Genomic DNA, 27,893 nt, shown 5'->3' with positions numbered 1-27,893 from the left:
ATGCGTGACACTTGGCAGGGCTGTCCATATATTCCGTATATTTATTTATATCATTCAAATTGTAAGTTATTAACTTTATTGTACTTATGATGCAATTTTCTCAAAATGTCAATAAAAAGTTATCACTCCGTCCTTTACTATTGTGTTCTGTTTATTGGGCATCTTTCACCATCCAAAGACGGCCGCTCTGGTCACTTTTACCGTCATACCCAACCTGATTCAGGTCGTCCGGAGTGAGATATTGCAGTATTATACCGCAAATTATACTCTATTTTCTCTTGTAGCCTGCACACTTGTCACTTTTTCCTCCTGAGCACTTTTACTACCTCATGTATTCTTGTTTGCTCACAATTATCACTTTACCGTATGTAACGTAACGTATGCCTCTGCAACCTGTTGCTCGTGTAATGTTCTCAGTTTGTATCTTTTCTGTTCCTATTGTGAAGCGCTCTGACACCTTCGGGTAAAGTCGGCGCTATATAAAATTGCATAAATAAATAAATAAATAAATAAATAAAAGAAAGATCCTGCTCAGATGCTGGTATCCGGCCCGGCAGTCCTATCTCTATTTTCCTTTCTCCCAGTCAGTGTTGCGCAGTCCTATGTCTGTTTTCATTGCTCGTAGCGGGACTCTGGCGCTGCAGTCCTATCTCTGTTTCTACACTCAAGGACCCGTAACACTAGGCTGTACTTTTGTGAAAATAAGTTGGCGGGCGGCCATTTTAGGTGTGGGTGAACTCACCCTATCCGCGTAATGGCCGCCCTTCGGGTGGACCCGCCCACGGCGCGTGACGTCAGGCGCAGCCGCCGCCGGGTTCGGACGCCATCGAGGACGGCTCTGCAGGCCCCGGCCGGGGTGCGCGCACCGGTGCTGACCCTTGACCCCTGACCCCGGGAGGCGGCAGCAGGAGGCCTCGGTGACCTCCGTGGACGTGCCTGGAGCGGCGGCGACCGCAGCCGGTGAGACTAAGAGGGAGGAGGGGCCCCGAGGGCGGGGGGAGCGGAGAGCCGGAGGCCGCAGCAGGAGGAGGGGCCGGACCGAGGGGGGGTGAGGCCGAGGGGGCCGGCGGGTCTGGGGCTCCGCAGGGCACTTGAACGGCTCCGACAGAGGGGCGAAGACCCCGGGGAGAACAGAGACACCCCAAGGCCGATGAGAGAGGAGACTGAGGGGGCACCAGTGAGAGGAGGGCAGAGGTACCGAGGGCACTGCAGGAGAGCTGAGGGGGCACCAGTGGGAGGAGGACAGAGGGGGCACCAGTGAGGGGAGGGCAGAGGTACTGAGGGCACTGCAGGAGGGCTGAGGGGCACCAGTGAGGGGAGGGCTGAGGGGGCACCAGTGAGAGGAGGGCAGCGGTACAGAGGGCACTGCAGGAGGGCTGAGGGGGCACCAGTGAGAGGAGGGCAGAGGGGGCACCAGCGAGAGGAGGGCAGAGGTACTGAGGGCACTGCAGGAGGGCAGAGGGGGCACCAGTGGGAGGAGGACAGAGGGGGCACCAGTCATAGGAGGGCAGAGGGGGCACCAGTGAGAGGAGGACAGAGGGGGCACCAGTGAGAGGAGGGCAGAGGGGGCACCAGTGAGAGGAGGGCAGAGGGGGCACCAGTGAGAGGAGGGCAGAGGTACTGAGGGCACTGCAGGAGGGCTGAGGGGCACCAGTGACAGGAGGGCAGCGGTACAGAGGGCACTGCAGGAGGGCAGAGGGGGCACCAGTGGGAGGAGGACAGAGGGGGCACCAGTGAGAGGAGGGCAGAGGGGGCACCAGTGAGAGGAGGACAGAGGGGGCACCAGTGAGAGGAGGGCAGAGGGGGCACCAGTGAGAGGAGGGCAGAGGGGGCACCAGTGAGAGGAGGGCTGAGGGGGCACCAGTGAGAGCAGGGCAGAGGGGGCACCAGTGAGAGCAGGGCAGAGGGGGCACCAGTGAGAGGAGGGCTGAGGGGGCACCAGTGAGAGGAGGGCAGAGGTACTGAGGGCACTGCAGGAGGGCTGAGGGGCACCAGTGACAGGAGGGCAGCGGTACAGAGGGCACTGCAGGAGGGCAGAGGGGGCACCAGTGGGAGGAGGACAGAGGGGGCACCAGTGAGAGGAGGGCAGAGGGGGCACCAGTGAGAGGAGGACAGAGGGGGCACCAGTGAGAGGAGGGCAGAGGGGGCACCAGTGAGAGGAGGGCAGAGGGGGCACCAGTGAGAGGAGGGCTGAGGGGGCACCAGTGAGAGGAGGGCAGAGGTACTGAGGGCACTGCAGGAGGGCTGAGGGGCACCAGTGACAGGAGGGCAGCGGTACAGAGGGCACTGCAGGAGGGCAGAGGGGGCACCAGTGGGAGGAGGACAGAGGGGGCACCAGTGAGAGGAGGGCAGAGGGGGCACCAGTGAGAGGAGGACAGAGGGGGCACCAGTGAGAGGAGGGCAGAGGGGGCACCAGTGAGAGGAGGGCAGAGGGGGCACCAGTGAGAGGAGGGCAGAGGGGGCACCAGTGAGAGGAGGGCTGAGGGGGCACCAGTGAGAGGAGGGCAGAGGTACTGAGGGCACTGCAGGAGGGCTGAGGGGCCCCAGTGACAGGAGGGCAGAGGTACAGAGGGCACTGCAGGAGGGCAGAGGGGGCACCAGTGGGAGGAGGACAGAGGGGGCACCAGTGAGAGGATGGCAGAGGTACCGAGGGCACTGCAGGAGGGCTGAGGGGTCACCAGTGAGAGGAGGGCAGAGGTACAGAGGGCACTGCAGGAGGGCTGAGGGGGCACCAGTGAGAGGAGGGCAGAGGGGGCACCAGTGAGAGGATGGCAGAGGTACCGAGGGCACTGCAGGAGGGCTGAGGGGGCACCAGTGAGAGGAGGGCAGAGGTACTGAGGGCACTGCAGGAGGGCTGAGGGGGCACCAGTGAGAGGAGGGCAGAGGTACAGAGGGCACTGCAGGAGGGCAGAGGGGGCACCAGTGAGAGGAGGGCAGAGGGGGCACCAGTGAGAGGAGGGCAGAGGTATTGAGGGCACTGCAGGAGGGCTGAGGGGGCACCAGTGAGAGGAGGGCAGAGGTACTGAGGGCACTGCAGGAGGGCTGAGGGGCACCAGTGAGAGGAGGGCATAGGTACTGAGGGCACTGCAGGAGGGCTGAGGGGGCACCAGTGTGAGGAGGGCAGAGGTACTGAGGGCACTGCAGGAGGGCTGAGGGGGCACCAGTGAGAGGAGGGCAGATGTACCGAGGGCACTGCAGGAGAGCTGAGGGGGCACCAGTGAGAGGAGGGCAGAGGTACAGAGGGCACTGCAGGAGAGCTGAGGGGGCACCAGTGAGAGGAGGGCAGAGGGGGCACCAGTGAGAGGAGGGCAGAGGGGGCACCAGTGAGAGGAGGGCAGATGTACTGATGGCACTGCAGGAGGGCTGAGGGGGCACCAGTGAGAGGAGGGCAGAGGTACAGAGGGCACTGCAGGAGGGCTGAGGGGGCACCAGTGAGAGGAGGGCAGAGGTCCTCAGGGCACTGCAGGAGAGCTGAGGGGGCACCAATGAGAGGAGGGCAGAGGTACTGAGGGCACTGCAGGAGGGCTGAGGGGCACCAGTGAGAGGAGGGCAGAGGTACTGAGGGCACTGCAGGAGGGCTGAGGGGGCACCAGTGACAGGAGGGCAGAGGTACTGAGGGCACTGCAGGAGAGCTGAGGGGGCACCAGTGAGAGGAGGGCAGAGGTACCGAGGGCACTGCAGGAGGGCTGAGGGGACACCAGTGAGGGGAGGGCAGAGGTACTGATGGCACTGCAGGAGAGCTAAAGGGGCACCAGTGAGAGGAGGGCTGAGGGGGCACCAGTGTGAGGAGGGCAGAGGTACTGACGGCACTGCAGGAGGGCTGAGGGGGCACCAGTGAGAGGAGGGCAGAGGTACTGAGGGCACTGCAGGGGGGCTGAGGGGCACCAGTGAGAGGAGGGCATAGGTACTGAGGGCACTGCAGGAGGGCTGAGGGGGCACCAGTGTGAGGAGGGCAGAGGTACTCAGGGCACTGCAGGAGGGCTGAGGGGGCACCAGTGTGAGGAGGGCAGAGGTACTGAGGGCACTGCAGGAGAGCTGATGGGGCACCAGTGAGAGGAGGGCAGAGGTACACAGGGCACTGCAGGAGAGCTGAGGGGGCACCAGTGAGAGGAGGGCAGGGGTACTGAGGGCACTGCAGGAGGGCTGAGGGGGCACCAGTGTGAGGAGGGCAGAGGTACTGAGGGCACTGCAGGAGGGCTGAGGGAGCACCAGAGAGAGGAGGGCAGAGGTACTGATGGCACTGCAGGAGAGCTGAGGGGGCACCAGTGAGAGGAGGGCAGAGGTACTGAGGGCACTGCAGGAGAGCTGAGGGGGCACCAGTGACAGGAGGGCAGATGTAAAGAGGCTGAGGGACGCAGGTGAGAGGAGGGCAGAGGTACTGAGGGCACTGCAGGAGGGCTGAGGGGGCACCAGTGCTAGGAGGGCAGAGGTACTGAGGGCATTGCAGGAGGGCTGAGGGGACACCAGTGTGAGGAGGGCAGAGGTACTGAGGGCACTGCAGGAGAGCTGAGGGGGCACCAGTGACAGGAGGGCAGAGGTACCTAGGGCACTGCAGGAGAGCTGAGGGGGCACCATTGCGAGGAGGGCGCTGCAGATGGAAGCCGTGCCAAGGGAAATGAGGGGGGACTGGGTAGGAAAAGCTGAGAGCATGCTGGAGAGGAGGGCGTGGAGGGCAGAAGTGACAGGTGTACTTGGAAGGGTTGGGGCGCAGACCTTTCTCTCCAGTGGCATAGGGCATCTATTGAATTGGCAGCTGGTGTCAGGTGTGGAGCACTACACTTGTTTAAAGCGGTCCATGAGGGGACAGGTGAGATTAGTGGAGCACTCGTGTGAGACAAACAGCCCCCAGGACAGTTTCACGCCCTCAACACCAACAATGTGTGCAGAGGTGTGGAGACTAAAGGAGCATTAGCAGTGCTCGGTGTTCATGAATAATACAAACCAGAATTTCAGGCTGGGTGTTAGAAGGGGACCTGGAGGGTCGGCCGAGGACAAGAGGAGAGGCCTCCGGTGAGGGCCGTCTCCAGCGATCGTACAGACAAGTAACTTCCCCCCCACAGATGGACACCACACAAGGATAAGGTCAACACTCTTTATATACGATTCTTGAAGCAAGGATATCACGATACAGTGAGATCGGGACACGAGGGTCCTCTCAATTCTAGTCTCTGGAAGGGAAAGGGGGTAGCGGGACAGTCTTGGTACCGGTCTGGTACGGAGGTGGTACGATGAATAGCTCACAATCCTCGAGCTCGGAGTTCTGGAGGGTCGGGCTGCGGCAGCGCCAGCAGGCTCGGATGATAAGTCTCTCTTGAGAAGGGCCGCGGCAGCGCCAGCCGGCAAGGGCGATGGTTCACACAAGGATGGGCCGCGGCAGCGCCAGCAGGTCCCGACGAGGACGTAGGTTGCAGAGGGCTGCGGCAGCGCCAGCAGGCCCCGACGAGGATGTAGGTTGCAGAGGGCCGCGGCAGCGCCAGCAGGTCCCGACGAGGATGTAGGTTGCAGAGGGCCGCGGCAGCGCCAGCAGGCAGGACGATGATTCACAAGGCAGGGCTGCGGCAGCGCCAACAGTCCGTCAAGGATGAGTTCTTCTAGGTGTCTCTCGACTCAAGGATACAACTGCCTTCCTGCTCTGGCGCTGCCCAAGTTATAGGTCTGGCCTCCTTTGATGTCCGGGCCCTCGCTCTTGGAGGTCGGGAGGTCCGGGATGAGGGAGTCCAGACACCCAGCAGGGGGGTGGAGCCAGCGCCCGGGGAGGCTGGGGCGATCGGCACCTGGCGGGGGAGAGCCATCGACACTCCTCTCTCCCATTGACCTGCCAAGTGGTCTCTTCACCTCCTGGGTGGATGGTGGTGCCTCGATGGCGGGGCCTGGCCAGGCCCAGGGTTGGGGTCGAGCTGAGGCCACGCGGCCTCCTGGTGCAGTGTCCAAGATGGCGGCTGGGCCCGGGCAATGGTGCTGACGGTGGCCCGGGTCAGCCGATGCTGGGATGTTCGGGAGCAGGCGTCCCGTGGGGGACTGGTTGCGGGTTGCTTCTGTGGGTTGCCGGGGTAGTTCTTCTGGTGACACCGGGAGAGCCGGTGTCCGGGCCCTGTCATGCGGGGAGGGAGCGAGCCTTTCACGAGGCCTGTCCAACACTGGGTCATACACAACTCAAAAGTTCTCAAAAATATAATAAACCAGTCAACAATCAGTTGTGATGTATTAGGCCAAAGGTTAGAGCTCCACGAGGTTAAGAAGGGCCACCCAAATTGCCCTTCGGTAGGGCAAAGCCCAAACATCATAAAGAGACCACTGAGCACTCTGCAGGACAGGTTTAAAAAACAGACTATTCTTAATATTGTATTCTCAAGAAATAAAAAATCTTACACTTGCTGTACACGTTTCTTTAAAACATTAGCCAGCACATGTTTAGACGCTGTATTCATATTTTCGAGTAGACTTCCTCCGGGTTAAAAGTGGCAGCACACTAGAATATCATGGTAGAACTCATGATGTGAGCCATCACCAAAAGCTCCATTAACTTAAAGAGCAAGTACGTTGAAAGAGGAACTGGAAACCTTTTGTCCGCTTATAAATTAAAACTTCATGGATTCTGGGTACAAAGATAGTCCAATCTCCAAATATGAAGCAAATCAAACCTATAATTTCAGCTATTCTGACACACCCAAAAGTCCCCTTGCCATGTGTTGACATGGAAAAGTTCTACGTCTGGTAAAAGGCATGCAGTCCTACCATGAGTACCCAGCTGTACTGTTGGCTGAATTCCTAATGATGATTTTAAGTCATTGACACACATGGCCTATGCATGTGTGCAATGACCTAGGAATGCGTCATAGATTGCAGTTTTGTTGGTCCGGGAGCAAAACACAAAGCCTCATAGTGCTGGAAGGCTACCACCTTCACCAAGAGTTGAGCTGCACTATTGTTGTGGTGGCAGCACACCACGTAGTGTTTGTTAGAAGTGAACAGGTTGTTTATATCCTGTGTAACTAGTGAGGCTTACTGTCTAACTCGCCTTTTTAGATCTCGCCTAGAGATGCAGCGCATGCGTTGCTCACCTTGGCAAGACCTATAATCGCCGCTTTCTCTGCAGAAGGGAGAAAAGAGGTGGCACGCGCGGACAGGAGATGTGCGCGTGTATGGACAGCGTGCACATCTCCTGTCCGTGTGTGCCACCTCCTGTTTCGCTTCGGCAGAGAAAGCAGCGACACATCGCAAGCTTTCACTTTGCGCGTGCATGGCGTCTCCTCTGGCTCCCACAGCGCGCTTTACATGTGCGCACCCGGACGAGCATTTCACATTTAACGTGGCACCCGACTCTCGGCTACTGGGCTTCATTGTAACAGGACTTCCCACAAGTGTCTGTGTTTATTGTGGCCACATTTTAGAAGTCAGAATATGCTCCGGTGATGCTATTCACGCCTCACCTGCCCCGTTCGGTGTGCAGCTGATCCAGAACATCTACCTTTGCTGCTGCACGCTATAAAAGATGCTTTTCCTCAACTCCACAGGGATAGTTTGCTAATTCATCTGAACAAAGGTAGTCGCCGGTCCCACTATTTACTTTTCAATACTACCTGACCCTCCGCTGAGTAAGCACAATTCTTCAGGATCTGTTGCCTGGCAGTTGCATTGAAGCCGTGCTAAAAGAAAGGCTTGCGAAGCTCGGCGTTCAAGAAGTGGGTGCCGTGCTAATTAAGCCCATAACTACAGTGACGTAAGCTACACGTAATGTGTATGATTGACAGTGCCATAACCGCTACATAAATAACTGGGTTGCAAGAATTCTCCCAGTGTTGTAATATTTGTATGTCACCTCATAATAACCCTGACAGGGACACAAAGCATGATGGAGTCAGATCTGCCACTGCGTGAGGGCAGGATGAATGCATGCGTCCTTCTTCGGATCCGTGGTAGGTGCCATGGGATGGTGCAAGCAAGACTGTGAAAGGGCCGGAGTATCGTGCATGTGTTTGTATGTTGTGTAACCCTTGTCACCTGTTCTGTTTTCTACTCCACCCATTCACCCCTCACAAAAAGCGAGAGATGGTTGCATCACTTCATTGTATTCCACAACTCCAACTCATATAGGATAACAATCTGGAAAGCACAGACTGGTACAGTGCTACATGATAAGAGTGGCTTGAGCATGGAGCGTCACGCAAATGAGCAGGAGATCAATAGCAGGCGCTACAGAGATGGGCCTAGTTACCCCAGTATAAAGCTGCTCCGCTGTGAATTGTTTTAGAGGTTATTTGATGGCCATGGGCTAGGGGCAAACATGTTTCTATTACAAGCAGTATTGCTACTTATGATTTCCTAAACTTAGTAAGGGCTTTCAGCGCTTGGTCAGCCTGGTGTTATGACATGCTTTGCCTTATTTCACCGAACTACTTGGTGTCTTAGCTGAGGAAACATTCAGTCTCTTCCGGGAGGTCTCCATTAATAAGCACATCATATTCCTAAACTATCATTCGCCTGGCGCTTTTGCTCTACTTTTCAGTCCTCCATCCACAGCTCTTGGGCACAAGAGGCGCTATTTTATTTTATTTATTTTTATTTATTTATTTTGAAACTTTTATATAGCGCGAACAAGATCTTTGCAGATAACAGAGCGCTTTACATAGGTAAGGGGTAAGGGGTAGGGTGGGTACACGAGAGAGCATAGTTAGGAATGTAGGTCGTCAATGCAAGTAGCACAAATAGGAGGGAGCACGAGCAATCGGGTAGGGTCGATAATACAAGTAAAACACATGTGCAAGGGATCAGACAAGTAGTACAGATCGACGCACAGTCTTAAAAGATCAAAAGTAGTAGTTCAAGTGTGTTTAGCCATGAGGATAGCTTTAACTTCTTTCTTAAAAAGAAAAGTGGAGGGGATGAGTCTGGTTTCAGGAGGGAGTGAGTTCCAGATCCTAGGCGCCATTCCTGAGAAGGAGCGTTTGTAAGTTCTTTCTTCCGGAATCTTCGAGGCTTCAGCAGAAGATTGTTTGTACTTCTGGTGGTTCTGGAGCCGCCGGAAATTGTCAGCTTCTGAGTGAGGTAGCCGGGTGAGTTCAGGTGTATAGCCTTGTGCGTCATGCAGGCAATTTTCAGATGTATTCTTGCTTCAAAAGGCAGCCAGTTCAGGGATTTAAAGTCAGGGGAGATATGTGAGTGTTTTTTAGATCCAGTGATGAGTCTCGCTGCCGCGTTTAGTGAAGCTCTAAGGGGTGCAGTTGTGGTTAGGGGGAGACCGCAGAGGGCGATGCTGCCGTAGTCTATGCGAGGGATGATTAGTGCTTGTACTGCAGTTTGGAAGTCTTCGGCTGGGAGGAAGGGTTTCCTCACGGTATTTATTTGGAAGTTCGCTCCCTTAGTTGCCTTGCTGATATGCTGCTGCATGTTGAGATTGGCGTCAAGTGTTATGCCTAAAGATTTTGCTGAATCCACGATGGTCGGTTGGACATTGAGTGCAGATAGGTGTTTAAGCCAAATTTGAGTGGTGGAGATCTTCGCTGGAGGTGAGATCAGAAGGAACTCTGTTTTCAGAGCATTGAGTTTGAGGTGGTTATCGGCAAGCCAGGATTGGGTGCTTCTGATCGTTGAGTTCAGACGCATAATGTCTTTGGGGGATTGTAATTTGAGATATAGTTGGGTTTCATCGGCGTAAATGTGAAAGTGTACATTGGATTCTTGTAGGCTGGGGTGGATTGAGAGGTTCCATAACTAGGTTGAACAAAGTAGGGGATAGGCAGGATCCTTGAGGGGCACCTAACGATACAGGTACTGGAGAGGACATCAGGTTGTTGCTCTTGAATTTCTGAGACCTGTTGTGTAGAAAGGAGGTGAACCACTGAAGAACAGTCCCAGAAAGACCCATTCTCGTGTTTAGGAGTTCGAGTAAATTCTCATGTTTCACAGTGTCGAATGCTGAAGAGAGATCAAGAAGGATGAGGAGGCAGGTATCATTTTGATCTAAAATTTGGGTCATAGCAGTTTCGGTACTGTGCCCTGCTCTGAAGCCTGGTTGATGAGGGTTGAGGAGATCAAACTGTTCTATGTGCTTTGTCAATTGAAGTTGAACGCATTTTTCCAACAGTTTGGCGAGAGCGGGAATGTTGGTCATAGGACGGTAGTTGTTTAGATCAGTGGGGGCCGGCTGTTGGTTTCTTTAGTAAAGGTGTAACTTGTCCAACTTTGAGGGAGTCAAGTATGGTTCCTTGTTGAAGTGAGCTGTTGATAATTTTAGTCCAGAGTGGGAGGAGCAAAGGGGTGAAGTCTTTTACAGCGTTAGCAGGAAGAGGGTCAGTGAGGTGATTGGATGGTTTCAAGGTGCTGAGTAGTCTGTCAATTTCTTCTTCAGAGTAAGTACCAAAGGATGACCATGTCGCATTGTTTTTTGGTTCATTGGGTGTTATGCAGTGGGGTTTGGAGTAAAGGCTTGCGTCAATGAGGAGATCGCTCCTTATGTTGTCAGTTTTTTGGCTAAAGAAAGCAGAGAAATCTTCACAGGAAGGTGCATTGCCCATAGTGTCGACTGCTTGGGGTTGTTCCTTGGATTGTGATCCAGAGCTCGACAAATCCGAAAAATGTACTAGTCCTGCAGGTCTAGTACCATGGAAAATCCCCTCGACCTGACTGCAACCCACTTGACCTCCGTCTCTGAAAACGGAGCAAAAGTGACAAGTTAACAAGATTTAAAGGCATCTTTATTGCTCATTCCCTTCATGAGCAATAAAAATGCCTTTAAATCTTGTTCTCTTGTCACTTTTGCTCTGTTTTTAAAGACAGAGGACAAAAGTTAGTTTATCTTCCTACTCGCCAGAAAGGGCGAGTAGGACCTAAAAATAGCTCGTCCTCATCCATTCTCCCTCGCAAATGCGAGCGGGCGAGTGGATTTGTCGAGCCCTGTGATCGGATTAGCTCGAACAGTTTTCTTGGACGGTTTTTTGCTTGGTCGAGCTGGAGTCTGAAGAAGTCTGCATTTGAGCGTTTTATTTTCCTGAAGTATGCGTTTCTCTTTTTCTTTAGAGTTTTTAGGTGCAGTGCCGAGGGGACAGATCTCCAGGTGCGCTCTGCCATTCGCATGGCCCGTCTGTCTTCATTGAGGCTCCCGTCGTACCACGGGTTGGAGATCTTGGTGGAGACTCTTTTCAGCCTCATTGATTATTGAGGTCATAGCGTTGAGATAGTGGTCGGTTAAGCACTGAACGTCAGTAACGCCGGTATGGGGAAGAAGGAGATTGCAGTTGTTAGGGGGTAGAGAGTTTGGATTGAGTTTCTTCAGGTCTCTTTTCGAAGTTTGGGCTTGGAGGATTGGGCCGGGATAAGTTCAACTTTTTCATTGATGAAGAATGTGACAATGTGGTGATTTGACCAGTCACAGGGTTGGATTGAATCAAGTTGAGTAGTGCCTTCTTTGGAGATGATAAGGTCGAGGATAGAGCCTTTGTCATGGGTCGGGCTGTCGCAAATTTGGGTGAGGTCAGAAGCGTTGAGGTAATTTTTGAGGCTATTGACCACTGCGTCACTACAGTCATTCCAGTGAAGATTGTAATCGCCAAGGTAAATTTGTGTGTTTTGCCGTCCTGAGTTGATTGAGATTGTGTCCATGAGTTGTTGGGAGAAGGTGAGGTTGCCCCCAGGTGGGCGGTAGATGATGTGTAGTGAACATACAGGTTTGTTTTCACTGAAGACATCAAGGCAGATGTATTCACAGGAGGTAAGAGAATGGGCGGTGACTTTATTAATTGAAAGGTTGCTCTTGTAAATGCATGCGATTCAACCGCCGGTCTTCCTGGACCTGTCAAGTCTAATGATGCAGTAGTTTTGGGGGGGGGGGGAAACTAGGATATCCATGATAGGAGTAGGAGATTCAGTTAACCATGTTTCCGTTAGGATGGCTAGGTCATGGTTCAAGGAAATGATGAGATCAGCGACCTGTGAGGAGTGTCTTTGGGACGATCTACAGTTGAGAAGTGTGCATTTGAGTCTGGGGGTGCAGAGGGAGGAGGAGGGATCTAGAGTGAGGGGACTTTTGTGATGTTTGCTCTGAGAGAACAGAGGACCAGAGACTGGGGTGGATGGACGGACAGAGGCTGGGGTGGATGGTGGGACAGAGGCTGGGGTGGATGCTGAAGCTTGCTCCAATCGCGCCTGCAAGTGCACAGCACTGATGGCTACTGTGTGTATTGAATGGGGGTAATCCTGCCTCTCCAGTTCTGTCTGTGATTTACAGTGTGCTGTCTTGCTCCGCTCTGCCCTCCTCTCCTCAAGTGCAGCCTCTCCACCTCTCTCCAACCCCATTACCACTACATGGCTAAATATGATAGTCTAGCCCTAACTTGGTGCTCCCAAGTATCACTTTAAACCATTTTAGCATCTCTCTCTATGCGCACATACAGACACGTATGTGCGCTTGCAGAGCACACAGCAGAGGCACCCCCCACCCGAATGCCAATAAATTCAGACCACACAAGTTTGTTTTATGGAAGAATTGAGGCCGCAGTTTATTAGGCATTTCCAACTTACAAACGATCCTTTACACACCATTATTTTTTGTCTGGCGAGCCTGTGTCCTTACCCCATCAGCTCTGCACTGTGCCCTACATTCAGTGCAGCTATCTTTGCCACGGTGAACTATCACCTGGCGACGCAACACTTCCCTTTCACTCTGGGCAAGCTTCTGCTTCCAGCCCGACCGGGTAACCTTTTACTTCCGGTTGCCATACACTCCTTGGGTATGCGTCTGCTTCAACCCAACCAAATGACCCTTTCGCTTCTGGTGTCCACTCACTCCCGGGTAACCATCCGGTTCATTTCCTCCCGGGTAAGCGTTTGTTCCCACCCCAGCCGGTTGCCTCTTCACTTCCGGTGTGTACCCTCTTTGTTACCTGGGCAAGCCGAAGTGCTTCCCGCCCGCCAAACCTGGTTGATTGTTCCCCCACCCATCTCTCCGAGGTGACCCGGTAACCAACTTCCTCCATGCCACAGGCTATGCCCTCTGTTGCTTAATTAATTGCTTACTTCCGGTTCACCTGAACAAAGGGGCTTGGGGGGCTTGCCAGTGACCTCCTGGGTCCTGACTGCCCCGTTTGCGGTCTGTGCCTGCTTCGCAACCTGCTTTTTTGTATTCCTCTTGGATCGCTTTGTATTTTTTTGTCTTCATCCGTTGCTTTCCCTTCTTCCAAACCAAAGGACCTCTTGCAAGTCCATTATGCCTCTGTGACAAATGTCACCCCCTTGTCCAGCCTCCCCCTCCTAAATCTTTTTCCTCAACGGGTGGGTGGGAGGGTCTTCTCCCGACAAAATTCCCCGGAGAAAGAGGGCCTTGTGCCCGGTGCCCACCTTTAAATACCCCTACCACATTCCTAAACCTAGATTTACGGCTGAGCTGGCCCAGCCCTATTATCTGGTGTTCCCGCTCTTTCTCCTTCCTTGTCTCCCTTCCCTTATCTCTAGCCAATCCTGTACATTGGTGCTCTAGCTCTGCTTCCCGGGGGTGGCCTCCACTGAGACCCCTGGTCCAGCCACTATCCCCCCTCCCCCTGGGGAGTGGGGGTCCGAACCAAAGGGCATATCACAGAGCTGGTTATTTGTTCCCTCTCACTTTATCCTGTTCAGTCTGTCAAGTGTTTCCTACTCCCACATCCGATTTTTTTTTTTTTTTTTAATCTCTCTCCCTCTCAAACTCACCAGTCTCCCCTTCCCAATCTCTTTATGCCTGTTCTTTTTACCCCCCCTCCCATTCCCTGTATGTTCCGATTTCGTCCTACTTTCCTCCCCTCACCTTGAATGTCCTAAAAGCATAACATTTTATCCGAATGCTATTGGGGATGGGGGCAACAGAAGTTCACTTTGCCTAGGGCCTGGGTGACTGGCTTTCTTGTTTCTTGTTGGGATCCATCTGTAGATCTTGAGGAGCATGCGGAGGGTGTTGAAGCAGGAGGAGGAGACGGCGTTGACTTGCTTGGTCATTGAGAGTGTTGAGTTGAGGATGAATCCCAGGTTGCGTGTGTGGTCGGTGGGTGTCGGTGCTGCCCCCAGTGCCGTCGGCCACCAGGGGCCATCCCAGGCTGAACGGTTAGAGCTGAGGATGGGGACCTCAGTCTTGTCCGAGTTCAGCTTCAGACGGCTGGTCTTCATCCAGTCGGCGATGGCCTTCATTCCTTCGTGGAGGTTGGCTTTGGCGGTGATAGGGTCCTTGGTGAGGGAGAGGATCAGCTGAGTGTCGTCGGCGTAGGAGATTAAGTTGAGGTCGGGCTACGTGTGCGAGCAGGGTCATGTGGTTGTTGAACAGCATCGGGCTGAGGGAGGATATCTGGGGTACACAGAAGATGATCTCAGAGGCTTTGAAACAGAATGGGGGAGGCCTGCGCTCTGGGTTCTGCCGGAGAGGAAAAAGGTGGTCCAATCCAGGGCCTTTTCTCGGATCCCTGCGGCGTGGAGGCGTGCGCGTAGTGTGGTGGCAGACGGTGTTGAAGCCGGCATAGAGGTCTAGGAGGATGAGTGCTGCGGTCTCGCCGTAGTCCAAAATCAAAGTATCGGGTTAGCTGTCTGTTGAAGGTTTTCTCGATGACCTTGGCCGGTAAGGGGAGCAGAGAGATGGGCCGGAAGTTCTTGAGGTCTCTTGGGTCTGCCTTAGGTTTTTTGAGTAGGGCGTTGATCACGGCGTGTTTCCAGATCTCTGGGAAGGTCGCGGTCTTGAGAGAGAGATTGATGACATTGCGCAGGTGGGGTGCGATGGAGCTGCTTGCTAAGTTGAAGACATGGTGCAGGAATGGGTCTGACGGAGAGCCGGAGTGGATTGTCAGCATGGTCTTGATGGGGTCATCGATGCTCACGCTGGCCCAGGCTAGCAGGGGGTCATGGTCGATGGTGTGCGGAGGGTCTGTTGTGTTGCTGGGTGTTGAAGCTGTCGTTGATGTCTGCTATCTTGTGGTGGAAGAAGGTGGTGAGGGAGTCGCACAGGTCTTGCGACGGCAGGATGTTGTTGGAGAGTTCCTTCACGATGTTAAAGAGCTTCTTGCTATTGTGTGCGTTGTTGCCGAGGTGGTCTTATGAGGTCCTCTTGGTCGGCCTGATGAGGTTGTGGTGGTTGCGGATTGCGTCCTTGTGTGCTGCATGGCTGTCTGTAGTTTGTTCACTGTGCCATTTCTTCTCTAGTTTCCGGCAGGCTTGCTTGGAGGCTAGGAGTTCTGGGGTGAACCAGCTGGCCCTCTTGCTGGTTTCTCTGTGGGGGGGGGGGGTTCTTCAGCGGGGCGAGGGTGTTGGCTCAGTCCTCGATCCAGCATGTGAGGCTGAGGGCAGCGGCGTTGGAGGGTTCAGTGAGTGGGCAGAGAGCGAGGTTTGCATGTAGTAGGTCTTCAGTGATTTTGCTCCAGCAGCGGCTGGGGATCTGTTGGGTTCAGTGGTGTGTGGTGGACTTCTGGAAGGCGAAGTGGATGCAGCGGTGGTCGGTCTAGAGGAGTTCGGTGGTGTGGTTGACGGAGACGTGCGAGCTTGAGGAGAAGACTGGGTCGAGCGTGTGGCCGGCAGAGTGGGTGTGTGTTGTGACGAGTTGCTTCAGTCAGAGGTTGGCGAGGTTATTGATCCGGGTTGTGGAGTTGTTGTCGCTCTCAAGGTGAAAGTTCAGGTCTCCGAGGAGGATGTAGTCTGTGGAGGTCAGGGCGTGCATGCTGATCAAGTCGACAATGGTGTCGCTGAACTGGGGGCAGGGGCCGAGGGGTCGGTGGCGAGGGTGCCTCTGAGGGTGGAGTTAGGTTCTGTGGATCTGGAAATGCATGTGTTCAGCGGTGCTGAGCGCTGTGCTATTCGAGACCCTGATACTGTTCTTGTGGACGATGGCCAGTACTCCGATTCCATTGGTGCGGTCTCTGTGGGTGATCTTGTAGCCGACTGTGATGGCTATGGCGATGTCTGGTGCGGAGGAGTCCATAAACCAGGTCTCCGACAGGAAGGCGACATCCTGGAATGTTGTGTCGAGCAGGTCCCGGAGCTCGACGGCATGCTGGCGTGCAGAGCGGGTGTTCAGTAGTTTGCGTCTGAGCTGGTTGGGGTCTTTCTTGGCGGGTGGTTCGTCGGCTCTGAGGCTGGTATAGCTGCAGCTCCGACAGGTGATGGGGCTGCGTGTGCGTTTCAGGGGGGGTTTGAAGCAGGTGTGGCAGCGTCCGAAGTTGAGAACGTGCTGGCATCAAAGCTGTGGTGATCATCGTGGCGGGTGCGGGGCCAGGGGTTCTGGCGCTGGGCGCCGTCCAGGCGCTGACCGGCTTGCCTTAGGCGCGCCAGCGGCGCGGCCGCACATCGGCCGGCAAATATGGGGAGGTGGGAGGAAGGAGCAGCTGGGAGGCGGGGGCAGCGAATAGGCAGTCAGGGGGGCGGGGACGTAGCGGTGAGGGATAACGAAAGGAACAGAAGGAAAAAGGGACACAAATCGATGGAAAAATGAGTGACACAGAAGGCAAAAGGGCACAAAAAACGAGTGGAACAGAAGGCAAAAGGGGCACAGAAACGAGGGAAAAACGAGTGACACAGAGGGCACAAAAAACGAGTGGAACAGAGGGCAGAAGGGCACAAAAACGAGTGTAACAGAGGGCAGAAGGGCACAAAAACCGAGTGGAACAGATGGCAAAAGGGGCACAAAAACAAGGGGAAAACTAGTGGCACAGAGGGCAGAAGGGCACAAAAAACAAGTGGAACAGAAGGCAAAAGGGGCACAATAACGAGGGCAAAACAAGTGGCACAGAAGGCAAAAGGGCACAAATACCAGAAAAACGAGTGGCACAGAGCAAAATACAGGACTTAGAAATACAGGAGCAGCTAAGAACAGAAGGCAAGAGAGGCACGGGGGCAGCGAGGGGAGCAGAAGGGAAAAACGGGCAGAGAGGCACGGGGACAGCGAGCGGAACAGAAGGGAAAACCGGGCAGAGACACGGGTGGAGTGAGGGAAACGGAAGAGAGAACTGGGCAGACACCGGGGCAGCGAGGGAAACAGAAGGGAAAACCGGGCAGAGACACAGGGGCAGCGAGGGGTACAGAAGGGAAAACCGGGCAGAGACACGGGTGCAGCGAGGGGTACAGAAGGAAAAACCGAGCGCAGAGAGCACGCGGACAGCGAGGGGAACTGAGGGAAGAAAAAGGGGCACGGACCACATACAGGCAGCGGGGTAAGACAAACAACAGCAGTCACAGACACAACAATGAATATACAGGCAATACAATAAAAGCGGAGGATGAACAAACCTACCTACGGCCTACCACTGGCCACCAGGTATGAGGGGCAGGTGGTAGCCTGCGGGTGGTGGAGGGCCTTGAACTTCCTCAGCAGCGGCAGCTGGGGCAGGGACACACAGGCAGTGCTGTATGAAGGGGGAGCGACGTACCTGGGGGTGTCACGGGTCTTCAAGCATAGGCACTTAGCCATTGGGAGCCAATGCAGTTTATGAAGAAGACCAGAGACAGTGCAAAGTATTGGGAGGGAGAATAGCAGCCACGCTGCAGCATTTTGTGCCAGCTGAAGTCTTCTGATAACTGACTTGTTGGCCCCCGGGTGCAAGATATTACAGTAATCAAACCGCAACAGAGTTACTGTCTGAATAATGGTTTGTTTGGTGCTGCGGTCGAAAAGATGCACATGGGTTTGAGACTTCTCAAGAGCCCGAAACAGGTGCCTTCTACCGAATTTGGCCTGAGCCTCAAAAGCCAGGGCGCTGTCCATGAAGACTCCTAGATTTTTGATGGAATACTTGGGTATAGGAGGGTCCCCGAGGGAGGAGGGCCACCAATTGTCACCCCGAGACTGGGTATCTTTTCTCAGTAGAAGTACTTCTGTTTTATTCTCATTCAAGCAAAGGCAGTTGTTATTCAGCTAGCAATCCTCTTTGAAAGTTATACCGATCGAGTGTAGGTTTATATGTGAAGGAGATCACGAGCTGTGTATCATCGGTTTAAGATATCAGCACAATCCCCTCCGATTTTATAACCTGTGCCAACGGATGAATGTAAACCTTGAAAAGGTAGGGCTCCGTGAGGAGCACCGTGGTGTAGTGTGGGGTTGGTAACTGTAGGGGGAGAAATTACCTGGAAGGAGTGTTCAGATAAAAAAAAGCCACCATATCACATGCAGCGTTCAATAAGGCTATTTATTAGGTTAGGAATACTTTGGGGTTATTAATGTGGCTAATTTTATTAGCAAAATATTGGTGTACAACATAGCTAAAAGGCATTGGCATTGCTAATAGCTCTTGCACATGCAAGGCATATTACCTTTGCCAATGCTTGTTTAATCATCCTGGTCTCTACCAACCTCCCCCTCTACTTCCACTTGAGACCTATTGGCTTGGCTAATGCTGGTTTTCTTTACTCTAAACTGTTGCACATTCCTAACTCTAGCATTCCTTAAAAAAAGACAATTTTGTTTAGAAAGCTTTGCCTACGCTACTTTTTATGAAGGTCCCTGAATACTGTTTTTGAAATGTATTTTTCTTCCCCTTTCTTTCTCTTGAAAGATTTAAACTACAAGTGGAAGCAAAACGTTTTAAAAAAGAAAGAGGAATTTGTTTGAGCAATAGCTATTTAATTTTGTTATTTTTATGGCTGGGTATTTGTTCTGAGAAATTAAATTCTGATACAAATACTGTATATACCACAAACAAATTGGTGGGATTATACGTGAAAATACTCCTGGAGCAGCTAAACTAAGTGGCTGGTGTTCCTTAAATTATGAACAAATGCCCACTGCTGTGTCTTCTAAGAACCCCATGCCCTGAGCCAAATGAAGTGTGAGAATGTAATCGAAACACTTTTCTTGAATATTTTGACCATGGCCTGTCTGCTGACACTGGCAAATCATCTTTACTCTAGTTTGCAACATGCCGTGCACATAATGTGCCAGAGCTCCTACTATTAACACTATTTATAAATGTATCTAAACACTGCTTTTCACCACTAGTAAATATCTTTACTTGTCCCCTTTCTTTTCAGGCTGAAGAAAATAGCTTTTTGCTTCTTTCATTTTCTACTCTGGTAAGTACTGAAAGTTTATTCATTTTTTTTTTTGCCTTGGATATAGTCATGGGTATGAAATCTGGCCGTTTTACTACATGTTGTTTAATATTTGTTATTTCTACACTTTTACATGGCTGCCAAGTTTTTGTTTTGTATTGTAAATAGTTCTCTTTTACGGTTTTTATACGCAACCTTTCAATGCTTCAGGTAACACTTTGAGAGAGACGTTATTGTTGGTTGAACAAAGAAGTTTCTTTGCAGAGAGTTCACTTCAAAGTAACCATTTGGTGCAGTGTAATAGCCTAGAAACCACACTTGGCATTCCATAATGCAAATTACTTTTGGCTAAAACTGAGATTACTGAGGATGTCCTTCCAACAAGACACATGGAAATTACCCTGACTTGGGTTGACACGTCTCTTTCAGACCCACTGACAGGGGCTTACATTTGCATCACTTTATAAAACAAGCCAATAGCTCTGACTTGTGCTAACCCATTCAAACATCCGCATGCACAATGCTGCTTGCATGTGTTAGCTCGTGACTGTGAGACCTATTGGGTTTTACAGTCCCAAATGGAATGACTCAGGTTTGCACATCTGTGTGGGGTTGTTTGAAATTGTACCAGTTTCTGCTGGGGGGAGAAGCAATTACCTCATTTAGTACAAGCCGAACCATAGTAAATTGTGTGTTCATAAACTTCATGCTTTGTGATTATACTTGGGAACTCTGATATCAAACACTTTGGAATACTAGTCTAGGTTAACATCAGAGTTTCGGTGCAGTGTCCCCACACACTTTGTGCTATTATCAAACCCCTAAAACCAAACGAAGACATTATTTGCGTATAATCTACAGCCTTATTTGATGCTAGGTCTTCATATACCAAGGTTGACATCTTTTCTTCTGATAACATCTCTGCTTTAACAAGTATTGGAAATGCCAGTGGACCTGACTTCTAAATGAAAGCGCCATTGGGTATAGGCATACAGGCGCACTCACTCATCTACCTGTTTATCCATCCACTTTTGTAGTCACCCTTTCAATCAGTCAACTAACTCTGATTTGTCGAGCGCAGCTGACCCCCCATGAGGATATTCAGGCGTTGCCTTTGGCACAACCTGAATAAAACATACACAAACTCAACACCATATGGAAGATCAATACAGAAGCATACTAGTGGAAAAAAGAAAACTTGCTGTTACCTGAACATCACAGCCATATGCTTGCAATAATGACACATAACAGATTTCTTGAGACCCCTCTGCTCTTGTGGTGTTCCAAAGGCTTCTATTGGACAGAGTATGCTGACATAGCAATCAAATGAGCGCTGTTCGTCCCAACCCATCCTCTCTCTATTGTCTTTTAAGCAGCAAAAACAGATTTTGGCCACAGCCACCAAGGCTCTGCACTTAGGACTCCATTCGAGGACTGGGTGGCCTCACACGCCCCTCTGCAGAAGGAGAATGCATTGTATCTCGCAGCATAGACCTAGAGTAGGGCTCGAAAGGACCCTGGTACTTTCTGTATGATTTGCATTATGACACCTTTCTGTGTAAGTTAGTGATCTTTAAATCTGGCCTCTGCTGCTCTTCAGAATGTGCCTTGGAGAAATATAATCTTAACCAATGCAGCCTTTTGTCTATTTTGTTTGTACAGCAGCATTGTAAACTAGTGACACGGCTAAAAGTATACCAAATATTTTCCTACTACAGGGGAGCTACCATTGCCCAAAAATAAGATCCCTGGTATCTATTGGGCTTCTGCCTGCCCAGGTGGCAGATCGGTGTAAAACCGGATGCTTTCTCTCTGGTTTAGGAATTAAAAAAAAACAAAACACCACCAAGGGGAGCAACCGTTGCCCTAGGGGTAGCGCCACCAAGCATTTGACCAAACATGTGTCCCTTGCATCCAGTAGGTTTCTGATCACATGGCCGATCTAGCCCCCTAGTGGCACTGAAACCGAAATGCCCCCTTGCTTAAGGCGCTGCTCCCCCAGCAAAGAAATATGCCCTGGTGGTCTAGGGTTTCTGGATTCCTTCTTGTGAGCAGTAATCCTCTATAGACTGACACGGGCAAAAGGAGAAGATCTTTCCTTTCTCTTTGTATCTGTCATATTAAACCCCCCCCCCCCTCTTCAACAGAAGCACTCTCCTTCCTTGTAGATGCGCTGGAAGCAAATGGGTTCCAGCACAGCGACCGCACCTTTTATTGAGACAGGGCGCTCGGGTGGTAGCAGAAGCGTTTCTTCTATGACCTCCTGCAGCTGGACGAAACTCCAGCAAGGGAGGCTTGGACAATAGTTTTCAGACAGCCTGTAGTGTATTGGGGCAAGGTGGGTTGAATGGAAAGATGCTTTTCCAGACACTGCCTGGGGCACACAAGGTGCTTCACGCATAGCCCGGTTCAAATCAGTTGCTGGGGCACTCCAGCCCGCTCTGGCGCGAAACTGGACAAAGAGAAAGGGGTGTATCCACCCCCTTTTCAGGTCCACCCATAGGAGGGACCTAGCAGGTAATCCAGCCCCTAAAATCAGTATAAAGATAGGAGCTGTGTCTAGAGACATTAGATTATCATGGACTGAAACGAAACTCTTGGACCTTCGACGTTCTATACCGACTAGAAGACTGAAGACATCTCCCTTGTGGTCAAGGAGTGGCCACCCTGTGCAAACAGGCACCAGCAGTAACTTGCCGGTTTGCTTTGTCAACGCTCCTGCCGGAACCCAAAGACTCAGCGACTCAGGAACTGGACTTTCAGACATCTCCAACTCCGATCCACAGCAAAGCTGAGACCCGTGGCGGACACGAGAGACGTGGGACCGGACACCCTGGACTACCTGCACGTTGCTATCCGTGCAACTACCGAGGCACACTCGCAGTTGTGCAATGGGGTTTGAGAAGCCCCAGACCCGAGAGCCATTTGCACCTAAGCTCAGCCCTCCAACCTCCACTAGTGCCGCATGGGGCCTGCTCTTGCATTTCAGCTTGACGTGTCTTCCCGGTTGCTAGCTCGTTGGCTAGTTAGCCCTCCCAAGACATCCTTTTGAAACTACACCGCTTTCCTGGTTGCTCCAGGCTTGCTCCAGCTTCCCTGCAAAGGAGAAGCTCCCCAGACCTTGCTGGTCTGACATTAGGCCCATCTTCCCTTCCTGCGTGGATTGCGGTTGCCAAGGCTTGTTGGGTCCAATCCGTATACAGACACCACAGTCAACTAGATCCTTCGTGGGACAGCTCGAATCCAGCTCCTGTTCGTCGTCGACGCCTCCTGGTCCTCGTGGCTGCAGAGACCAGCTTCACCTTCTTCACCTGAAACACTCAACATCGCCTGGTACCTTCCTGGTTCCTGGCTAGTGACCCAGACTCTGTCCCCTCTGCTTTCAGGTTCTTCACATCTTCGATCCGTCCTTGGATCCACCCGGACACTTTTCTCCTGGTCACCTGCAGCACTTCGTTGCAGCTCTCCATAGGACACAGCGACAAAACCCGACATGAAAATACACCAATGCCCCCGGCTTCCCTGGGTGAGGTAACTAGAGTACTCCGGTGCTCCCCTGGGTGTTGACTCTCGAAGTGTCCTAGTTTAAAAGGGTTTTACCGTAGTCCATCCGGAAGTGTCCTTAACACCTTGGCTGCTAGGGGGTTTTCCCCTCCTGTGCTGCAACTCAGGATATACCATTGTTCATGACAAGGTCAGCTCGTCATAAGCACAGCGCAGGTAACGCCCATGACGAGCTGACCTTGTCATGAACATGGAAGGGGTTAATCAACTACTTTGTAACTTTTACGTTCCCATTATAACTCCATGGTAACTCGCGACTGTGTTTAGACACTGCACGCGTCTCCCGTGGGCCACCTACTTCCTAACCTTTGGTTCTGTAGTGATTCCCTAGGCCTATTCACTATTCCTGAAGTGGTCCCTATACCACTTACTTAGTATATGGTTCGTGAGGACCCTAGGGCAGAATTGTATTTGTGCAACCTATAGTATGCTTAGTGAGTAACTTGTGATGTATTTCGATCTCTGAAAAGTTAGATATATACCTTGTGTGGTGTCCTTTCATTTGGTATTCAAGGGATTATATATGGTAAAACAGCTGGCTTTAGCCTAAGACTGCTCGTCCATGCTACCACTCGGATAGCTTGTCTATAAGGTTGACTTTACTACCACCATCAATGAGGGTCGATTAGACTGGTGCAAGGTGCCCACTAGTTAGCCCTCCCAAGACATCCTTTTGAAACTACACCGCTTTCCTGGTTGCTCCAGGCTTGCTCCAGCTTCCCTGCAAAGGAGAAGCTCCCCAGACCTTGCTGGTCTGACATTAGGCCCATCTTCCCTTCCTGCGTGGATTGCGGTTGCCAAGGCTTGTTGGGTCCAATCCGTATACAGACACCACAGTCAACTAGATCCTTCGTGGGACAGCTCGAATCCAGCTCCTGTTCGTCGTCGACGCCTCCTGGTCCTCGTGGCTGCAGAGACTAGCTTCACCTTCTTCACCTGAAACACTCAACATCGCCTGGTACCTTCCTGGTTCCTGGCTAGTGACCCAGACTCTGTCCCCTCTGCTTTCAGGTTCTTCACATCTTCGATCCGTCCTTGGATCCACCCGGACACTTTTCTCCTGGTCACCTGCAGCACTTCGTTGCAGCTCTCCATAGGACACAGCGACAAAACCCGACATGAAAATACACCAATGCCCCCGGCTTCCCTGGGTGAGGTAACTAGAGTACTCCGGTGCTCCCCTGGCTGTTGACTCTCGAAGTGTCCTAGTTTAAAAGGGTTTTACCGTAGTCCATCCGGAAGTGTCCTTAACACCTTGGCTGCTAGGGGGTTTTCCCCTCCTGTGCTGCAACTCAGGATATACCATTGTTCATGACAAGGTCAGCGCAGGTAACGCCCATGACGAGCTGACCTTGTCATGAACATGGAAGGGGTTAATCAACTACTTTGTAACTTTTACGTTCCCATTATAACTCCATGGTAACTCGCGACTGTGTTTAGACACTGCACGCGTCTACCGTGGGCCACCTACTTCCTAACCTTTGGTTCTGTAGCGATTCCCTAGGCCTATTCACTATTCCTGAAGTGGTCCCTATACCACTTACTTAGTATATGGTTCGTGAGGACCCTAGGGCAGAATTGTATTTGTGCAACCTATAGTATGCTTAGTGAGTAACTTGTGATGTATTTCGATCTCTGAAAAGTTAGATATATACCTTGTGTGGTGTCCTTTCATTTGGTATTCAAGGGATTATATATGGTAAAACAGCTGGCTTTAGCCTAAGACTGCTCGTCCATGCTACCACTCGGATAGCTTGTCTATAAGGTTGACTTTACTACCACCATCAATGAGGGTCGATTAGACTGGTGCAAGGTGCCCACTAGAATAGTGGACATCATATGCCAGGCTAACTTCTCACACCAGTAGTTTCTATTTATATGATTATGATAGTGATTTTAAGAATATTCCTTGCTCTCTTTAAAAGCTTTAAAGAGACAATTATTCAGTTATGATTATAATTATTTAGTGATTTTTAAATTCCGTTTGCTGATCTGTAATTTTATTGGCTAATGTCATGTTAACTCCTTCTGGTATAGTGTTTTTCATATCAGCTGTACGTTTAGTAATTTCAGATTTGTTTTCAGCCAACAGGGATTGGACTCACTACTGCATTGTAAGCGGAGTTTGAGAGTACTTTATTTTGAACCTTATTGGATCTCACCAAGAAGAGTGCACTGTTGAGCAGCAAGTTTAAAGGAGAGAAAAAACATACACCAACAGACGCAGCTGACAAGTCAATCAAGCAGTTCAGTGAATGTCTGGGTACCTCCATCCCACTTGAATTAATACATTCAATCAATAACTAAATTAAGGCATCACCAAATGCAGAAAAATGTGCCCCAAACCAGAATTTGGTCAGAACTATACTTTTTAAAATTTTGCAGTGTTTAGTCAACTGTCTGTCTTGGCTGCTCCCTATCAAGTTCCGTGAATCAGACAACTGAATATTAAAATAAAGAATTAATATTTATAATAGAAAGCTCTATTCAAGCGTTTTCCACCCCAGCCAACAGGCGTACTTTTCATTCTCTTTTACAAAAATGACCTAACAACAAGCCAACCTTAAACATAGAAGCCAGGTGTATGTGATACATGGGACAAGACATATAGTGTCCATTCAGCCTTACCGCTGGGTTTGAAAACTCTCTCCTGAAGTCCGAGTGCAGTAAGTGCAAGAGCATAATCAGTTTTTCATCAATCATGATGGTACATCCGATGACACAGTCATGGCATGCGGTCAAAAATGAGCCCAGCCAGGAGATGCCAATCCAGAGAGGAAAACCATACACGTGCAGTGAATGTACGAAGAGTTTTAGTTCCTCATCAAAACTTAAACTTCATCAGAAAACACACACTGGAGAAAAACCGTACATGTGTAGTGAATGTGGAAAAAGCTTCAACCGGTCATCAAATCTTACACTCCATCAACGAATACACACAGGTGAAAAACCGTACACATGCAGTGAATGTGGAAAGGGCTTTAATCGCTCATCAGACCTAGAGCGCCATCAACGAACACACAAAGGAGAAAAAATCTTCAAGTGCAGTGAATGTGAGATGACTTTTAGTGAGTCATCACTCTTAATGTCCCATCTTAAAGTCCATCGGCGACAAAAAATGCATACATGTAGTGAATGCGGCAAGAGCTTTAATCATTCTTCACACCTCAAAATTCATCAGCGCACACACACTGGCGAAAAACCCTACATGTGCAGTGAATGTGGGAAGAGCTTTAATCGATCATCTGACGTAAGGCGCCATCAGCGAACTCACACTGCAAAACCATTCAAATGCATTGAGTGTGGTATGAATTTCAGTCAGTCATCAGTCTTGAAGCACCATCAGCAGTCCCACACAGTGGAAAAAACACATACTTGCAATGAATGTGGAAAGACCTTTACTCGATCATCACACCTAAGGGTCCATCTGCGAATACACACTGGAGAAACACCATACAAGTGCACTGAATGTGGGCTAAGTTTCAGTCAGTCTGCAGTCCTAAGACACCATCTGCAAAGCCACACAGGAGAAGGAAAACACACATGCAACGAATGTGGGAAGACATTTAATCGAACATCAATCTATAAGCGCCATCTACGAACTCATACTGGAGAAAAACCATTCAAGTGTAGTGAATGTGGGTTATGTTTTAGTCGATCATCGATTCTAAGGCAGCATGAGCTAACCCACACAGGAGAAAAAACACATGTATGCACTGAATGTGGAAAAGGGTTTTATCGATTACAAAGCCTAACCCGCCATCAGCAAACCCACTCAGAAAAGCTGTACTTGTGCAGTGAATGTGGGAAGAGATTTAATGAAGCATCAGACTTAAAACGCCATCAGCGAACACACACTGGGGAAAAACCATACACATGCACTGAATGCGGCAAGAGCTTCAATAAATCTTCAACTTTGAGCTGCCATCTGCGTATACACACAGGTGAAAAACCGTACACATGTGGTGAATGTGGAATGAGTTTCACCCAGTCTTCTGCTTTAAAGCGTCACCAGCAAACACATGCCGGAGAAACAACTTATTATACAGTCATTGTGATAACCTAAGTCAATATCCTTGAATGCATTTGGAATAAATGTTACATGTGCAGTTAATGACCAAAACGTCTGTGCATGTTCAGTGCGAAGAGCCCATCTGTGAACATCCCCCAGACTAGTCCAGTCATAATGCTATTCATGTATGCCTGCATCTGTGTTTACCCCCACTGTCCCCTGCCAGACACTGCTTATTTCAGGATCCTCCCACTTCTCTACCTCCTTTTCACAATGTTTTTTCTTGAGCGCTTTCTGTAATTTGTGCTTTCCCCAGATACACCCTGTTGAGCTCTTTAACGTGTAAATGAAACATAATAGAATAAGGATATCTTCATTGTTTTACTTTTGTGCAAAATAACTTGGTGCATGTTTTTCAAACTAATTTCATTCATCACATATACTTATTGCATTTAAATCTATGTTTTTCACTTTACATCTTAATGATGAGCATTATTAATTTTATTTCCGCTTTCAGGATAATTGTTTGCTATATCTGTGCTGACTGCATATTGGTTCAACAGTTCTGTCTTCAATAATGTTTAGTATTGGGAAATACTATATGCAAATAAAAATATTTTAGGGTGACCACCAATATTTGCCTACTGCATTTTCAGTTTCTTTGCCTCTATACATTTGGGTAGAAAGCTAAATCCAGCACATACCATGCAACTATTACTGCACACCCCCTCACAATTAGTGTGTGGAAGTCAGAGGGACACGCCACTTGCCTTGCTTCATATTTGAACTTCTGTGTTCAATTAGTTTTGGTCAGCCCCCACTATAATAAAAATAAAGGTTCATATATGTCAGGTGAACCTAGGCCATGCAGTTGCATTCAATAGTATTGAGTTTATTTACTATAAAACACCATTCTGCTAATAAAAACCATAAATGATTCATTGCAAAAAACTGTAATTGCATGAGATCCATAATGAGTTATGTATCTGTTGTAGATAGTGTAATTCATCATACTTGCATTACCGTTTGGATTTCTAGTTTGCTACAAATGTCATTTAAAATGCTGAATGCGTTAAATTTGAATTTGGAACGCACCTAAAAATTGTGCACTCTCCCAGATAGGGCAGGTAACACTTTAAAGTATCATCAATGATTGTGCATTTAGCAATTTCCAGTATATGGTGTAATGTAGAGCATTTAGCTTTTTACCGATTAGGTGTTTAGGTCTCTAGTCTTGGTCAAACAATGTATGCAATGGATTGAGCCCTCTTCTCTCTTAACAAACAGTGTTACTGCTAAGGATGTGGTCATGAACCATAGCATTCAGCGT

The 27,893-nt window shown here is 50.5% G+C and overlaps 1 protein-coding gene across 1 annotated transcript; it reads left to right on the top strand.

Annotated features, from left to right (window-relative positions):
* Positions 1 to 777: 777 nt before the first annotated feature.
* Positions 778 to 27,197, top strand: LOC147668331 (uncharacterized). The gene is made up of 3 exons (XM_086948594.1): positions 778 to 960; positions 18,967 to 19,008; positions 24,637 to 27,197. Exon 3 carries the CDS (start codon positions 25,253 to 25,255, stop codon positions 26,615 to 26,617), a length of 1,365 nt encoding a protein of 454 aa, XP_086804720.1. The 5' UTR covers positions 778 to 960; positions 18,967 to 19,008; positions 24,637 to 25,252; the 3' UTR covers positions 26,618 to 27,197.
* The last annotated feature ends 696 nt before the right edge of the window (positions 27,198 to 27,893 follow it).

The sequence above is a fragment of the Lissotriton vulgaris genome, unplaced genomic scaffold (assembly GCF_964263255.1).
Source record: "Lissotriton vulgaris unplaced genomic scaffold, aLisVul1.2 SCAFFOLD_1454, whole genome shotgun sequence".
Classification (NCBI taxonomy): Eukaryota; Metazoa; Chordata; class Amphibia; order Caudata; family Salamandridae; genus Lissotriton; species Lissotriton vulgaris.
This window is presented reverse-complemented; position numbering and strand designations above follow the sequence as displayed.